This window comes from Dendrobates tinctorius, unplaced genomic scaffold (genome assembly GCF_039654945.1).
Source record: "Dendrobates tinctorius isolate UK_male_01 unplaced genomic scaffold, ASM3965494v1 ptg000157l, whole genome shotgun sequence".
Taxonomy (NCBI): domain Eukaryota; kingdom Metazoa; phylum Chordata; class Amphibia; order Anura; family Dendrobatidae; genus Dendrobates; species Dendrobates tinctorius.
Window position 1 is genome coordinate 12489769 of NW_027361824.1, and position 18942 is coordinate 12508710.

The following is an 18942-nucleotide window of genomic DNA, read 5'->3' on the forward strand; positions in this document are numbered from 1 at the left end:
TAAGACAGCCGACTCCCTCTATCCCTGCTGGTGATTTTCTTCCTGTGCCTCCTGAGGTCTGATGTCTCCAGCTCTGTCCCTGCATGTTCAGCTAAATGTTCATTTGCTATTCTGTTTGCATTTGATCTGGTTTTGTCTATCTCTGTTTGGTGCTGGTCAGCCAGCTCCGGCTGGGGCTGTGCTGAATCACCGCCCATATGTTACTGCATGTGCCAGTTTGTTTTGTCCCCTGTTAGATTGGTCTCTTTTTGCTCTGCTTTCCGAATATACCAGAGTGCTGATATAGTGGGGGCGAAGTCGTGCGACTTTAGTGTTTTTGTTCATCAGACATGTTGGACTTTTTGCAGGGTTTTTTGCGTGATTGCAGACAGTGTCTTTCCTTTCCTGTCCTGTCTAGTCAGTGTGGGCCCCATCATTTGCTCAGTCTATTTTCCTGCCTGCGTTTGTGTTTTCATCTTGTCTCACCGACAATATATGTTTGGGGGCTGTCTATTACTTTGGGGTCTGCTCCGGGCAGTTTAGATTTCCCCTTTCTTGCTTTAGGCTTAGTTAGCTCTCCGGCTGTACCGAGGCGTCTAGGATCATCGTAGGCACGCTCCACGGCTACTGCTAGTTGTGTGGATAGGATCAGGGGTCTGCAATCCGCTTAGTTTCCAACCTCTCTGGTTTTCTGTGGCTTAGCCTGGGCCTGCTCTCCTCCTCGGTGACCCAATCATAACAGTGCAGCTCTGGAGTATAATACAGGATGTATCTCGGGATCAGTAATGTAATGTATGTACACAGAGACTGCACCAGCAGAATAGTGAGTGCAGCTCTGGAGTATAATACAGGATGTAACTCAGGATCAGTACAGGATCAGTAATGTAATGTATGTACACAGAGACTGCACCAGCAGAATAGTGAGTGCAGCTCTGGAGTATAATACAGGAGGTAACTCAGGATCAGTAATGTAATGTATGTACACAGTGACTGCACCAGCAGAATAGTGAGTGCAGCTCTGGAGTATAATACAGGATGTAACTCAGGATCAGTACAGGATCAGTAATGTAATGTATGTACACAGAGACTGCACCAGCAGAATAGTGAGTGCAGCTCTGGAGTATAATACAGGCTGTAACTCAGGCTCAGTAATGTAAAGTATGTACACAGTGACTGCACCAGCAGAATAGTGAGTGCAGCTCTGGGGTATATGTGATGTAATTCAAGGCCAGTATAAGATCAGTAATAATGGAGTTTTAGCATTAGCACAGTTTGTTCAGGTCTACAGTGGCTTTGAAGATTATATATTCTATTAATATTATGTATTATTATAGATTATAACACAGCAGCGCCTTCTTAGTGATGATGGCTGATTACAGCTGGGAAGGAGATCTCCCTGCACTGCTGTCATTAATGGGAGAATGCAGCAGAACAGGTTTAATTATAAGTAGTATTTATAGTAATTAAAGCCAATTGATCTGCAATCAGCCTGGAGAACGGTTCTATGAGGTTGCAGCCAAGACTCTTCCCTCCGTCCGTTCTGCGCCAGTGGTGCTGCGTCTCGTGTGAACAGAGCCAGGCTGAGCTGCCGGCCCAGCAGAGCCCTGTGCTGCCTCCTGTGGTTTCCAATCAATATAATATCACCCAAAAATGACTTTTTAACTTCTTCACTGCTCTAGAGCACCAGATATTTATCATTGTTCCTTTTCCTTCTCCAGATCCAGGTAATTTACAACTGACTGACCAAATGACTGCCATAAATACCAATAAAGTAAAAAATTAACTCCTTTACTGGATTGCATTATATCATCAAGGGTGAATGGGGTTTTTTTTCGGGGTGGGGGGTTATAATAGTACAAGATCAGATCAGTGGCAGTGAGACCCCCGGAGCCACCGCCAATCAGCTAAATGAAAGGTTGTGGTGAGCGCTGCACAGCGCCCTACATTTGGTTGTGGTTGATCTTGGTATTGCACCCCAGAGAACTGAACTGCAGTGAGCTGTATTACCAGTTACAACCACTACCATGTGAGTGGCGCTGTGCATGTAAACCCTGAGCAGGACCCTGTTAGCCACTGCCCCAGACCACCAGGGATGTGAACATTAGCTGCCTGTACGACTACATAAATCAATAAGTTGCACCGATAAAACCGTGGCTGTTTCCCCAATCGCCAGACGTCTATATCCCGACCAGCTCCCACATTCACTCCACACATTACCACGGCTATCCCTGCTGTCAGGACCCCAGACATGTGCCCCAGTGATATTCGGCATTCTCACCAGTCCCCGTAGGTTGGGGACAGTGGCCCCTTTGGTGTTCCTTCTGACACAAAAAAAAAGAGAAAACTAAACCAAATTTTACATGTCCGATACTACGACACAACGGATCAGAGCTCAGGAGCCCAGAGCAAGAATCCCACCGGCCCCATGCAAAGGCCCCAAGTCTGATAAACGGGAAGAGCGACGTATTGTGTCACAGTGTGGTGCCCCTAGTGAAGCCCCTCAGAGTCCTCAAAAAACACAATGCCCCGGTCATGGCCATTATAGAGTATGACGCTCCCAAAAACGGCGACACAGAGAGACTACGTTATCCCCACCACAGCCCCCCACTCAGTATGATCGGTCTCACAAAGCTTCACTTAGTATTATGTCCCCACAGCCCCCCACTCAGTAGGATGCCCCCTCACTCAGTATAATGGACCCCACAGCCCTCCACTCAGTAAGATGACCCCTCACTCAGTATAATCAGCCCCACAGCCCCCCACTCACTATGACCAGTCTCACAAAGTCTCACTTAGTATAATGTCCCCACAGCCTCCCACTCAGTAAGAATGCCCCTTAGTATTATGGGCCCCACAGCCCTCCGCTCTGTAGGATGGCCCCTCACTCAGTATAATGAGCCCCACAGCCTCTTACTTAGTATAATGTCCCCACAGTCCCCCCCCTCAGTTGGATGGAGCCTCACTCAGTATAATGGTCCCCACAGCTCCCCAGTTAGTAGGATGGCCCCTCAGTATATTGAGCCCCACAGCCCCCCACTCAGTATGACCGGTCTCACAAAGCTTCACTTAGTATTATGTCCCCACAGCCCCCCACTCAGTAGCATGGCCCCTCACTCAGTATAATGGGCCCCACAGCCCTCACTTAGCATGTTGCCTCCACAACCCCCCACTCAGTATGATGGCCCCCTAGACCCTCCGTCAGTATGATGCCTCTATAGTCCCCCACTCAGTTTGATGGCTTACAAAGACCCTCACTCAGTGTGATGCCCCCCACTCAGTATGTCGATCCTGCATCCCCCCACTTAGCATGATATCCCCACTCAGTATGTTGCCCCAAGAGCCCTTTGCTCAGAATGATGCCCCCACAGCCCCTCACTCAGTATGATGGCCCCCCTAGATCCTCAGTCAGTATGATGGCTTACAAAGACTCTCACTCATTGTGATGCCCCCCACTCAGTATGTTGCTCCTGCAGCCCCCACCCCACTTAGCATGATACCCTCACTCAGTATGATGCCCCCCACTCAGTATGTTTCCTCCACTGCCCCCACTCAGTATGTTGCCCCAAGAGCCCTTTGTTCAGTATGATGTCCCCACAGCCTCCCACTCAGTATGATGTCCCCACAGCCTCCCACTCAGTATGATGTCCCCACAGTCTCCCACTCAGTATGATGTCCCCACAGTCTCCCACTCAGTATGATGCCCCCACAGTCTCCCACTCAGTATGATGTCCCCACAGCCTCCCACTCAGTATGATGTCCCCACAGTCTCCCACTCAGTATGATGTCCCCACAGCCTCCCACTCAGTATGATGTCCCCACAGCCTCCCACTCAGTATGATGTCCCCACAGCCTCCCACTCAGTATGATGTCCCCACAGCCTCCCACTCAGTATGATACCCCCACAGCCTCCCACTCAGTATGATGTCCCCACAGCCCCCCACTCAGTATGATGTCCCCACAGCCTCCCACTCAGTTTAATGCCCCCACAGCCTCCCACTCAGTATGATGTCCCCACAGCCTCCCACTCAGTATAATGCCCCCACAGCCTCCCACTCAGTATGATGTCCCCACAGCCTCCCACTCAGTATGATGTCCCCACAGCCTCCCTCTCAGTATGATGCCCCCACAGCCTCCCACTCATTATAATGACCCCACAGCCCCCCACTCAGTATAATGCCCCTAACAAGTGCTGACTTTAAAGAAAATAAAAAAGCCCTCCTCCTCCTCCCTTGGCCGCGTTCCCTCAGCAGGCTGTTGTATCTGTGCAGTGTGAGGACGCCGCAGAGCAGCCATGATGTAGTGGGGACACTGCAGTTCCAGCGCTCTGAGTCTCGCAGGCTGAATGGTGGATTACAGAGCTGCTTACCATGTCCGCGCCCAGAGATGTGGATGCTGCTGATCTTGTGATGTGGGCTCCGGCTCCGCAATCCACTGGCAGCTGTTAACCCATTAAATGCCGCTGTCAAACTCTGACAGCGGCATTTAACACGCACTTGAGGCAAGTGCACCGGAAATCCCGCCTATCGGTGCCTGTGTCACATGACCGTGGGTCACCGATGGATTGGCATGACAACCAGAGGTCTCCAGCAGACCTCTATGGTTGGTACTGGCGGGGTCAACAATTCTGCTACATACAGGCGATCTGATCATCACTTGTATGTAGCAGAGGCGATCAGACAACTGCAGCTTCTAGTATCCGGTGGAGGCAATTGAAGCATGCAAAAAGTAAAAAAAAAAAAAAAAAAAAAAAGTTTTTAAAAATATTAACAAAAATTAAAGTTCTAATCACCCCCTTTTTGCCTCATTCAAAATAAAAAAAAATAAAATATACACATATTTGGAATCACCACGTTCAGAATCACCCAATCTATCAATAAACAAAGGGATTAACTCAATCACTAAATGGTGTAATGAGAAAGACAAAACGCCTGAATTATGTTGTTTTTTTTGTTCGTCGCAACATTGCATTAAAGTGCAATAACGGGCGATCAAAAGATCGTATCTGCACCAAACTGGTATCAATAAAAACGTCAGCTCGGCACACAAAAAATAAGCTCTCACCCGGCCCCAGATCATGAAAAATGGAGACTACATGGGTATCACAAAATGGCAATTGTGCAATTTTTTTAAACAAATTTTTGGTATTTTTTTTCACCACTTACACAAAAAAGAACCTAGACGTGTTTGGTGTCTATGAACTCGTAATGACCTGGAGAATCATAATGGCAGAGCAGTTTTAGCACTTAGTGAACATATTAAAAAATGCCAAAAAAAAAACAAGTGTGGGATTGCACTTTTTGTTTGCAATTTCACCACACTTGGAATTTTTTTCCCCGTTTTCTAGTACATGATATGGTAAAACCAATGGTGTCGTTTATGGCTGCGTTCACACGTCGTGTTTTTTTTGCGTTTTTGCCGCGAAAACGCAAGAAAACAGCATCCCATCCACTCCTATGGGATTCCGCAATGCTGGGCTAATGCTGCGGATTTTCACGCGGCGGAATCGCATCGAGGAAAAATCCGCAGCATGCTCATTATTTTGTGGAATCGCGGCGATCCCGCACCCATAAGAATGCATTGTTCTGTTACTTCCCGCATGTGGCTGTGCACACCATGGGAAAAGTAAGCAGAACATTTGCGGATGGTACCCACGGTCCGGAGGAGAGGAGACTGTCCTCCGGGCTCTGGGCACCATATCTCTGTAAAGAAATAGAATAAAAAAATGGTGTTATATTCACCTTCCGGCGTCCCGTGCAGCTTTCCCGGGCCTCAGCGACGCTCCCGTTCCCAGTAATGCCTTGCGAGACCTTAGATGACGTCGCGGTCTAGCAATAATGTAGTGGCCCCTATTCCTCGCGAGATCGCTACAGTATCGCGAGACCGCGACGTCATCAAAGGTCTCGCAAGGCATTACTGGGAACGGGAGCATCGCTGAGGCCCGGGAAAGCTGCGCGGGACGCCGGAAGGTGAATATAACACCATTTTTAATTTTTTTTATTATTCTTAACGTTATATCGTTTACTATTGATGCTGCATAGGCGGCCTCAATAGTAAAAAGTTGGTCACACTCGTCAAACACTGTGTTTGACGAGTGTGACCAACCTGTCAGTCAGTTCACCAAGCGATGCTACAGATCACTTGGAAAACGCTAGCAATTCTGCAAGCTAATTACGCTTGCAAATCGCTAGTTTTTCCGCGGGAATTTAAAATGCAATTTTTCCCGCGGAATGGCATTCCGGAATTCTCGCGGTAACTTCCGCGAGAGTTCCGCTACGTGTGCGCATAGCCTAAAACTACAACTTGTCCTGCAAAAAATAAGCCCTAACATGGCCATATTGATCAAAAAATAAAAAAAAAAGTTATGGCTCTGGGGAAGAAGGGGAGCAAAAAACGAAACCACAAAAACGAAGAAAGCTCCTGTCATGAAAGGGTTAAAGGGGAATAGATCCGATGCCAACGTAACACAGGGCAGGGAGCGGGCAGCTTTTATTAGCAGCTTGGCCCTGGCTCCTGCACAATTGACACCTTGCCTACACGGCGAGGTGTCAGCCATTCTATATCACCCAGTTTTATGTGGTGCAGTCAGCTGTAGGACATTACCACAACGTGCGTCACCCGCAATCCGACAATAAAAGTCTCTGTAAATGTGATATCGTTTCTCATCTCGTCCTGACCTTAATTATATCCTTAGCACGGATCTAATATCGCTCTGGATTTTAGGTTGGGGGGGGAGATATTTATCTGGCTTCTGAGAGCAGCCGCAAAGCAAAGCTGTAACCAGCAGGGGGCAGCAGCGAGACTTCAGACTAGGATCCCCCTCCGCACTGCAGCCCTTTTTCGTTTTTCGCTTCCCTTCTTCCCAGAGCCATAACTTTTTTTCCATAAATATGGCCGTGCGAGGGCCTGTTTTTTGCCAGAAGAGTTGTATTTTTGAACGACACCATTGGTTTTACCATATTGTGTACTGGAAAACGGGGGAAAAAAAATTCCAAGTGCTGTGAAAATGCAATCAACGTTTTTTTGGTTTTTTTTTACCATGTACACCAAATGCTAAAACTGACCTGCCATTATGATTCTCCAGGTCATTACGAGTTCATAGACACCAAACATGTCTAGGGTTTTTTTATTTAAGTGGTGAAAAGAAAATTCAAAGATTTAAATTTGCGCCATTTTCCGACACTCGTAGCATCTCCATTTTTCGTGATCTCGGGTTGGGTGTGGGCTTATTTTATGCACGCCGAGCTGAGGCTTTTAATGATACCAGTTTGGAGCAGATACGATCTTCTGATCACCAGTTATTGCATTCTAATGCAATGTTGCGGCGATGAAAAAAACTAGAAGCTGCAGTTGTCTGATCGCCTCTGCTGCACACAGACGATGATCAGATCACCTGTGTGTAGCAGAGATGGTCACTTGCTATGAGCGTCAACCGTTGGGCCATCGACAACCCGCAGTCATGTGACACGGGCCACCGAAGGTAGGATTAGTGACGCGCTTTCGGCACGATCACATTAAATGTCGCTGTCTTGAGATTGACAGTGGCATTTAATATGTTAACAGCCGTAGGTGGATCGCGATTCCACCCGCGGCTGTTAGGGGCACATGTCAGCTGTTCAAAACAGATGTGGGCTCAGCGCCGCAACTGACGTCAAAGGGAGAGACACAACATGTGCCGTACATGTACGGCACATGCCATGAAGGGGTCAAAGTTATAAGGGTTAGATAACAATATAGCATCATACCTCTCTTATAATCCATTCTCAACACAGATGATACAGAGCTGTCAAATATAGGTGGAGGTCACTACATACAGATTTATACAGCCACCACTAGGGGGAGCTCACTGCATAAAGAGTTTTACAGTCACCACTAGGGGGAGCTCACTGCATAAAGAGTTATACAGTCACCACTAGGGGGAGCTCACTGAATACAGATTGATACAGTAATAACTAGAGGAAGATCACTGTCCCCACACTTATACAGCCAACACTAGGAGGAGCTCACTACATACAAATCTATACAGCCACCACTAGGGGGAGCACACTACATACAAATCTATACAGCCACCACTAGGGGGAGCTCACTACATACAAATCTATACAGCCACCACTAGGGGAGCACACTACATACAGATATACAGGTGTGCTTAAAAGTTTACATACCCCGGCAGAATTTTTGCTTTCTTTGCCTTTTTTCAGAGAATATGAATGATAACACCAAAACTTTTTCTCCACTCATGGTTAGTGGTTGGGTGAAGCCATTTATTGTCAAACTACTGGGTTTTCTCTTTTTAAACCATAATGACAACCCAAAACATCCAAACGACCCTGATCAAAAGTTCACATACCCTGGTGATTTTGGCCTGATAACATGCACAGAAGTTGACACAGATGGGTTTGAATGGCTACTAAAGGTAGCATCCTCACCTGTGACCTGTTTGCTTGTAATCAGTGTGAGCATAAAAGCTGAGTGAGTTTCTGGGATTCAGACAGACTCTTGCATCTTTCATCCAGCCACTGATGTTTCTGGATTGTGAGTCATGGGGAAAGCAAAAGAATTGTCAACGGATCTACGGGAAAAGGTAGTTGAACTGTATAAAACAGGAAAGGGATACAAAAAGATATCCAAGGAATTGATAATGGCAGTCAGCAGCGTTATATCAGACGTACTGAACAGAAGAGGAGCATTTAGGAGGTGGGTCATGGGCACCAGTCCATTGATCATGGAATAATGATGTGGCCACTGGACCAGTGTCTTTAACATTAATTAAGGGAACTTATCTTAGGAGAAACAGTTCCCCGGGGGCGTTTCTCAGTTCACAAAATCCTAGAATGTTAGAGTTGGAAGGAACCTCAAGGGTCATTGTGTCCAACCCCCGGCTCAATGCAGGATTCTCTGAACCATCTCAGTTCTTCTCGTCTGAACAGTCACTGGTTAGATCTGCAATCTTTCCAATCAGCATATGAAATCCCCTCTGTAGCCTGATTCGCGTTTCACCACTTTGGCTTCCTCCGGGGAGCAGATACTTAATAACACCATCTCATATTAATACAAGCCACAATCATTCAAGCCAAAAAGTTAGTTTGAGGGATCTAAAATGTTACTTTAAATTCTGAAACACATTGTTGGTTTCCGTTATAATGGATTGTGTAACCAAGCCCCGGAAGAAGCAGAAAAGGCGAAACTTGAGGAGATGTGAAATGCTGATTTATGAATTTATGTCTTGTGAGTAGAATGAAAAATTTTTGCAGAATTTTTTTTGTTTTGCGGAGCTTCATTAGTGAGTGTCTGATTTCTATACTTTGGAAATATTTCTCTTGTTGCACTTCCTTATGTACTCCAGTCACATCTGAAGCTGCAATAACAATTCTGGTTTCATCTCAGAAGGCAACACCTCTCAGATTTGGTGCAATGTAAGCAGACCAATGGCTGATAGCACCTGCCGCGCAATCATCTACCACATTACCACAACTTATGTGACCGACATGTTTCCCTATAAGAAAAGGTGTTTGTAGTTAGAGGATCCAAACACTTGGTTTCCCATCAGCTGTGACCCGATCGGTGGGTGGATTCATATGTTTGTGGACTTGGTCATCGGTCCTCCCTAGTTACATCTGTCACACATGGGTCCTGCAGTGGCCACTAGAGGACAAATGTGGTACTACATGCCGGCCATTTAAATGGATGACGGTAAATTGTACGGATGCGGCATTTATTTTACATTTATTGTTTTCCATTTTAAGAACCAAAAGTTTTGATTTTTTTTTTTTAGTTTCTCATTGACATATATGGGCTTGTCTGTCTGTGGATATCGCTGTTATTATGGGGGCACTGTGGATATCGCTGTTATTATGGGGGCACTGTGGATATCGCTGTTATTATGGGGACACTGTGGATGTTGCTGTTATTATGGGGGCACTGTGGATATCGCTGTTATTATGGGGGCACTGTGGATATCGCTGTTATTATGGGGACACTGTGGATGTTGCTGTTATTATGGGGGCACTGTGGATATCACTGTTATTATGGGGGCACTGTGGATATCGCTGTTATTATGGGGGCACTGTGGATATCACTGTTATTATGGGGGCACTGTGGATATCGCTGTTATTATGGAGGCACTGTGGATATCGCTGTTATTATGGGGGCACTGTGGATATCGCTGTTATTATGGAGGCACTGTGGATATCGCTGTTATTATGGGGGCACTGTGGATATCGCTGTTATTATGGAGGCACTGTGGATATCACTGTTATTATGGGGGCACTGTGGATATCGCTGTTATTATGGAGGCACTGTGGATATCGCTGTTATTATGGGGGCACTGTGGATATCGCTGTTATTATGGAGGCACTGTGGATATCACTGTTATTATGGGGACACTGTGGATATCACTGTTATTATGGAGGCACTGTGGATATCACTGTTATTATGGGGGCACTGTGAATGTCGCTGTTATTATGGAGGCACTGTGGATGATTTAGTGAATCCGGCTTTGAGCAGGGGGTTGGACCAGATGGCCCAGGAGGTCCCTTCCAACTCTACGATTCTATGATTCTATATCGCTGTTATTATGGGGACACTGTGGATATCGCTGTTATTATGGAGGCACTGTGGATATCACTGTTATTATGGGGACACTGTGGATGATTTAGTGAATCCGGCTTTGAGCAGGGGGTTGGACCAGATGGCCCAGGAGGTCCCTTCCAACTCTACGATTCTATGATTCTATATCGCTGTTATTATGGAGGCACTGTGGATATCGCTGTTATTATGGAGGCACTGTGGATATCACTGTTATTATGGGGACACTGTGTATATCACTGTTATTATGGAGGCACTGTGTATATCACTGTTATTATGGGGACACTGTGGATATCGCTGTTATTATGGGGACACTGTGAATGTCGCTGTTATGTTCCTTGATGACGTGTGCTGCTGGTCACTGGTCCGCCTGTCCTACCTGCTGGACGCAGGTGATGGTTTCACACCTGGACAGGTCTCCCACTGTCTATCATCCTGTCCTCCAGGGTTACAGATGTGCTGCTGATGCTGACTGCAGTCATTCTGGGTAGGACACTTGTTCGCCACTAGGTGGCAGTGAAGACTGATGCGTTTATTAGCGCAGAATTCTGCAGTTCGGCTCAAAATCCAGAATTGAGGAGAAAACCAGAATCTCTGGGTCAGGAGGACGATACATGTGAGAGAGGATGCAGAGAGCACCATCCACCGGACACATCCTTATTATCAGCCTACTGCTAATCTGGCCACAGCCCTGAAACAGAATCTCCAATTTTTTTTTAAACAATATTCAATTAAGATCTATAATGAAAGGCTGATGTAATAATTCTGGATGTTTATTTAGAGGAGCTGATAGTCATTATTTCTGTTTCAGAGCTCCACTCCAAATGTCCTACAAATCTATTGGTCTATGGAAAATAAGTGTTTGGTCACCTAAAAACATGCAAGATTTCTGGCTCTGACAGACCTGTAACTTCTTCTGTAAGAGGCTCCTCTGTCCTCCACTCATTCCCTGTAGTAATGGTGTAAGGGGGTGACCTCCTTGCTTCCCTTCTGTCTGTTATCTGTTGATGATGACATATGCTAATGTTGATAATGTCCATGATAAATGCTTGCGGAACTGCTACATAGTGATGATCTGTATTGCCGGCCACATTTCTACCTGTTACCTTTCTTTGGAGAACTGTATTGTGTAATGTTGTGTTTCTTAGTGTCATACTGTATATAATGTGATGGTGTACTGATGTTCATGTTTAGGGTCAGTCAAGTGCTCTCTTTTGGGACATTAGAGGAGGACACTCAATCAGTGAAATCCTAGGTGCAATGCTCCCTGGGAAATACGAATATGCAAATAAAGTCCGTGGAGCCTCATTTAAGAGTCTCAAACACGGGACTGGCCAGATCTTCCTCCAGGGAAGGAGCTGGATATTGACTTAAAGGGCCACTTAATATGGTGGTAATGGTGGTTTCTGAAAGGAGCCTCTCCTTGGCTGGGTCCTTCCCTGGAGGAAGATCTGGCTCGTCCCGTGTTTGAGACTCTTAGGCCTCTTTCACACATCAGGTTTTCGCCGTCAGGCGCGATCCGGCGCTTTTGACAGAAACCGGATCCGGCGAAATGCAATGCCGGATCCAGTTTCCCCCCCATTGACTTGCATTTGCGCCGGATCGCGCCGGATGGCCATGCGTTTCATCCGGTTTTCGCCGGATCCGGCAATGTGTCGCGATCCGGCGTCTGGAAAAAACGGCTACTGTAACGTTTTTTGTCTCCTCACACAATGAAAGCCTATGAGCGCCGCAATGCGCCGGATCCGGTTTTTTGGTCTGAGCATGCTCAGTAGCTCTGCCCACAGGAGATATATAAAAGCAAGACAGTGGGACCCTCAGCCGCACCCAACATGCCACCCAAGACAGGAACCAGGAGCAGGAGAAGGCAGCAGACATCTGCAGCAGCAGCACCATCAGCACCACCACAAATGGAGCAGCAAATGGAACATGCTGAGGAGGGGAGTCCAGCAGCAGATGAGAGACGGTAATTATCAAATCCCCCATTCCTCCAAACTAGGGCCATGGAATATCAAGATATTCATTGGCCCTTTGTTTCTCTTTATTCAACAGCCGCCAAAGAGATGCAGCAGCAGCAGCAGCAGAAATGGCATCACTGGCAGCAGCAACAGCAGCAGCAATACCCACAGCCATGGAGTCTGGCCATCAACAGGACAGCACATCTTCTTCTGGGAGCCCTCCCTCGCATCGTCAGCGTTTGACGGTAAGTTTTTATTTCCAAAATCCATCATCTCTGTAATATATGTCTATTCATTGCCTTTTATTTCAAAACAGGATTCACAAGATGAAGAGGAGCTCCCAGAAGAAGAAGGAAGGGGTGGACAGACACCTGGAGTGGGCTCACAATTGGTAAGTTTTTGGCATCAAACGCAGAAACACAACATCACACTACACACAACACATAGAAAACAATGTTCTGCAGACCACACACAGCAAACAAATGCCTACATCCAAAGACATAACATTTTTTGTTTTCTTCTCTAGTCTTCCCAATCTGGTGCTCGGCCAAGAGGTCCTCGCAGTGCCTCCCAGGGTCGTCGGCGACAGCAACGCGGCGGTCACCAGCGTGTAAGTATAAATATTTTTGCTTTGTTTTTTTGCACTTTTTATTTCATTTCTTTTGTGGAGGCTAATTATGTTATTTTTGTCTTTTTCTTTAACAGCCTTCACAGCGTGCTCCCGACTCTGACGGTGAGGATGGAGGGATTGATGTGGACCGCCTCATCGATCTCGTCAGAGAAAGGGAGCCGCTCTGGAATATGGCTGACCGCCGCCACGCTGACCTGATCGTTACCCGACGACTCTGGGAGGAAATCTGTTCTCTCCTTGTGGGCCGCTGGGAGGACCTCGATGTTCGGGCCCAGATTACAGAGCGTAAGTATATACAGTACCGGTTGCTTGATGTAAACCAGTGTTTCCCGAACTCCAGTCCTCGTGGTCCCCACGGATCATGTGTTCAGGATTTCTATTTACTATGGAAATCCTGAAAACATGACCCCTGGGGACCATGAGGACTGGAGTTTGGGAAACACTGATGTTGTATACTAACCACTCCTTTCTCGTTTCAGGGAACAGAATTGTGAATCGGTGGCGGTCTGTGAGGGATCGTTTCAAGAAGGAGTTCAATAAAGAGATGCGGGCCCCGAGTGGATCTGGAGGATGCAGGAGCAAGTACAAGTACGCACAAGCCCTGTCGTTCCTCCGGGAAACAATGCTCACCAGAAGGTAAATATTACACACCACATGTGAAAAAAAATGTTAGATGTAACTTTTTTTTTTCAGCCAGGGCCATACCATGTCAGTATTTTAATTGTTTTTTTTTCTCTTTATTCCACAGCACGGTGAGCAGCACTCGGGAGCCTGCACGATTGGACCCTTCTGAGGCGATCCCTGAGGAGACCGGCACCGAGGGACACTTCGACCGCCCCGGTACATCTGCACCTTCCCTGCCTTCCCACACATTCGACCCATCTGTCCCATCCACCAGCACAGGACCATCGTGGCAGCCTACATTACATGAAGCTGCTGGTGAGGAGATCGCTTTCCCTTTACCCCACCCTTCTGCCCCTGCCACCTCTAGTACACCTGCGGGTACTGGGCGGCAGCGGCAGAGGGGTCAGGAAAAGACTTATGCGCAAGAGTTCTTGCATCTGAATGCATCTTTCCAGAACTGTCTAAAAGTCTTGTCAGAGCAAATCTCCGCAGGCTTTCAGCAGATCAACTCCAGCATTCTGGAGGTGAAGACACTTCTGCAAACCATGCATTCAGAAGCAAGATCTTCGCCAAACCACACCTTTTTCAGGTCTGTTGTGGAGCGCATGGAAACGCTTTCTCCTGCCCAGCAGATGCATGTAATGCATTCGTGCCACGGTGCTCTACAGCAGGTTACCTCCCAACCTCCACCTCCCACCACTGTAGTTCCTCCACCTGCACCCCCTCCAGCCACTTTCCATCCTCCCCCTCCTATTACATCTGCACCCCCTCCAGCCACTTTCCATCCTCCCCCTCCTATTACATCTGCACCCCCTCCAGCCACTTTCCATCCTCCCCCTCCTATTACATACCAGCAACCTCACCAGTACCAGCAACCTCCCCAGTACCAGCAACCTCCCCAGTACCAGACATCTCCCCACTTCCAGCAACCTGCCCCGTACCAAACTCCTTCCCCGTACCAAACTCCTTCCCCATACAACTTTCCATCAACATCATCTGCTCCTACAGTCCCTGCCCAACCCTCCACTCCACCGCCCACCACCTCTTCTGCCTCCCACATGTCCACCCATTCTGTAGCTTTTTCCACACCTTCACCTCTAACTGTTCCTTCCCCACCACGATCCCAGTCCTCTCTCCACACACCCAGTGTCAAAGTGTCCCGCAGCCCCTCCAGCAGTATTTCCACCCCACACTACACAGATTTGTAATTTTTTTTTTTAATAAAAATGCCCATTGGGTTTAAAACCTTTATTAAAAAAGTTTTTTGCACTTTAAAAACATTTTACAAAAAAAAAAAAATTTTAAATAAAAGTTAAATTATCGTTTCACAATGGTTGTCTGTCATTTCTTTCTGCGGCGAACTATGTTTTAAAAAAAGGTTAAATACAGGGTATTTCAAAGGTAAAAAGGTATTCAAAACCAGGTATATAACTGTGGGTACATTTTAGCTTTTTGCCACAGTTGTGTTCCTGGTTGTGTTTGAAGCAAAGTATTTCACCGAAAAAGTTGTGTTTATTGTTGGTGATTTCCTACCAATGTACACAACTTTTGTTAAAAGGTGAAATACTTTGCATAAAACACAACCAGGTACACACCTGTGGCCTAAAGGTAAAAATAGTAAGACCATGACAAGATAGCCAACTTTGGTTGGCAAAGGTATATACTGTTGGTCCAGAAGGTACACAAGTTTGGTTGGGCACAAATCTTTCACACTCTGTCATCTTGCCAGTGTACTCTGCCTTGAGGGTCAATTTTAAAAACCGGATCCGGCGTAATCCGTCGAAAAACGGATAGAAAAACGGATGAACCGGATGAGACGGATCCGGTTTTGTCTGTCAAGAACAAGACGGATTCGGCAGAAAACCGGATCCGGCACATCAGGTTTTACAAAACATTTGCTGGATCCGGCATTCCGGCACGACGCCGGATCGCGCCTGACGCCGAAAACCTGATGTGTGAAAGTAGCCTTAAATGAGGCTCCACTGACTTTATTTGCATATTCGTATTTCCCAGGGAGCAATGCACCTAGGATTTCACTGATTGAGTGCCTTTGCCGGCTGCCGCAGTGTTTTCTTTGACTGGTCTCCCTGAGGTCATTGATTGTTTCGTAATACTGGAGAAGAGCGCGGACAGGGGCCACAGATGGGGTGGAAAAAAAAAGAAGAAACACCGCCCATCGGACCGGACTCAGGCCATTTACATAGGCCTACAACTTTCGGCGACAGATTCCCTTTAAGCCAGTCCATGTCCGGGCCCGTCTGAAGTTTGCTAGAAAGCATTTGAATTATCCAGAAGAGTATTAAGAGAATACCATATGGTCTGATGAAACCAAAGTAGGACTGTTTGATAAAAACAAAACTCATCGTGTTTGGAGGAGACAGAATGCTGAGTTGCATCCAAAGAACACCATACCTACTGTAAAGCATGGGGGTGGAAACATCATGCTTTGGGGCTGTTTCTCTGCTAAGGGACCAGGACGACTGATCCGTGTACATGAAAGAATGAATGGGGCCATGTATCTTGAGATTTTTAGGTCAAACCTCCTTCCATCAGCAAGGGCATTGAAAATGAAACGTGGATGGGTCTTTCAGCATGATAGTGATCCCAAGCACACCATCAGGGCAACGAAGGAGTGTCTTAATAAGAAGCATATGAAGGTCCTGGAGTGGCCTAGCCAGTCTCCAGATCTCAACCCCATAGAAAACCTTTAGATGGATTTGAAATTCTGTGTTGCCCAGCGACAGGCCCAAAACATCACTGCTCTGGAGGAGATCTGCAGGGAGGAATGGGCCAACATACCACCAACAGTGTGTGCCAACCTTGTGAAGACTTACAGAAAACGTTTGACCTCTGTCATTGCCAACAAAGGATATATAACAAAATATTGAGATGAACTTTTGCTGAACACAATGTCCAGAGACAGGGTGTCACCACAACCATCCAGCCTCTTCAAAAATTACAAAAGTCCTTAATAATCATCCCAGCGAAGCAATCTAATGCATTACTAAGGCTACTTTCACACATCAGTTTTTTGCCGTCAGGCAGGATCCGGCTATTTTTAGAAAAAACGGATCCGGCATAAATTTTGGAGAACTGTAGAAACGGATCCGTTTTTCTGCCGGATCCGTCTAGCAGGTTATATCTGTTTCCTGGGGGCTGGCCAATTGGATCTGAGCATGCGCAGACTTAAAAAAACGGATCCGGTGACTGGATCCATCTTTTTCTGGATCCGGCGCATTCCAGCGCCCATAGACTTCCATTGTGGCAAAAAGCCGGAAGCGTCGGATCCGGCGCTTCCGGCTTTTTCGCCGGAGACAAAAAACGTTACAGTAGCCGTTTTTTCCAGACGCCGGAATGAGACAAGTAGCCGGATCCGGCAAAAAACGGATGAAACGCAATGCCATCCGGCGCTAATGCAAGTCAATGGGGAAAAACTGGATCCGGCATTGCATTTCGCCGGATCCGGTTTTACAAAAAAAAGCCGGATCTCGCCTGAAGGCAAAAAACTGATGTGTGAAAGAGGCCTTAGGAATACAATGTGCAGTCATATTACAACCAAACAAGAGAAAAAAACAAAGATAGCAGCATAGACATTGCAGTTGATAAAAGGTGCAAGTGCAATAGATAAAGCCTAAGGCAAAGGGATAAGCCCTATTGAAGTATGAGTATCAAAATAAAGTGTATGGTGCAAAGATCTGTAGCTCTCTGTAGCCGGCGGCAGCGTCGGGTATTAACATGCGAGACTCGGCCGTATTCCTCAAATGTGTGATCCCAGCCTAAGTGCCAGAATTTCCCAGGCTATTAATATAAGCCCACAGCTGTCTACCTAGCCTTTGCTGGTTATTAATTATAGGGGCTAACCTACGTAATTTTTTTTAGGGTCCCCAGTTTAATAGCCAGTTATGGCTAAGTATATAGTTGTGAGCTGATATTAATAGCCTGGGAAACTCCATAGGTATTACCCCATTCCCAGGCTATAAACATCAGCCCCAAGCCATCGGCTTTTCTTCTGCTGGTTGTGAAAATTATGCGGGAGCCCACGTCATTTTATCAGAAAAATTATCTTTTATTAATTAAATTCATATACAGTAAGCGGCACACACACACACACACTACTAATTATATTTGTCACTGACATCTATATATCTACCTATTCTATATGTATATATCTATTCTATCTACTCTATTCTAAACTGTGTGTGTGTGTGTGTGTGTGTGTGTGTGTGTGTGTGTATATATATATATATATATATAATATATATACATATATAATGTGTGGAGGTGTTTTGACGAATATTTCCTTTACAAATGATGTGTAAATGACAGAGAATTGATCTATGTAAAAGCTCATGTTAAAATTGCATTGCAATCGGATGTTAGGTGTGAAAAATGTACAAGAATATAACTACTATAATACTGCTCCTCTATACAAGAATATAACTGCTATAATACTGCCCCCTATGTACAAGAATATAACTACTATAATACTGCTCCTATGTACAAGAATATAACTACTATAATACTGCTCCTATGTACAAGAATATAACTACTATAATACTGCTCCTATATACAAGAATATAACTACTATAACACTGCCCCTATGTACAAGAATGTATCTACTATAATACTGCTCCTATGTACAAGAATATAACTACTATAATACTGCCCCTATGTACAAGAATATAACTACTATAATACTGCCCCTATGTACAAGAATGTATCTACTATAATACTGCTCCTATGTACAAGAATATAACTACTATAATACTGCCCCTATGTACAAGAATATAACTACTATAATACTGCCCCTATGTACAAGAATGTATCTACTATAATACTGCTCCTATGTACAAGAATATAACTACTATAATACTGCCCCTATGTACAAGAATATAACTACTATAATACTGCCCCTATGTACAAGAATATATCTACTATAATACTGCTCCTATGTACAAGAATATAACTACTATAATACTGCCCCTATGTACAAGAATATAACTACTATAATACTGCTCCTATGTACAAGAGTATAACTACTATAATACTGCCCCTATGTACAAGAGTATAACTACTATAATACTGCTCCTATGTACAAGAGTATAACTACTATAATACTGCTCCTATGTACAAGAGTATAACTACTATAATACTGCCCCTATGTAC

The 18942-nt window shown here is 45.7% G+C and overlaps 1 protein-coding gene across 2 annotated transcripts in view; it reads left to right on the forward strand.

Moving 5' to 3' along the window:
• Window positions 1–18942, forward strand: part of FCHSD2 (FCH and double SH3 domains 2) — a 231382-nt gene that overhangs the window by 14375 nt on the left and 198065 nt on the right. Inside the window, exon 1 of one of the 2 annotated variants that reach the window (XM_073548579.1) lies at window positions 8504–8560. The exons of the other annotated variant lie outside the window; for it this stretch is intronic. Coding sequence (XP_073404680.1) covers window positions 8519–8560 — 42 coding nt within the window. The 5' untranslated portion in view covers window positions 8504–8518. Of the gene's footprint in view, window positions 1–8503; window positions 8561–18942 lie in introns of those variants that run through there. 2 annotated transcript variants of the gene reach the window in all.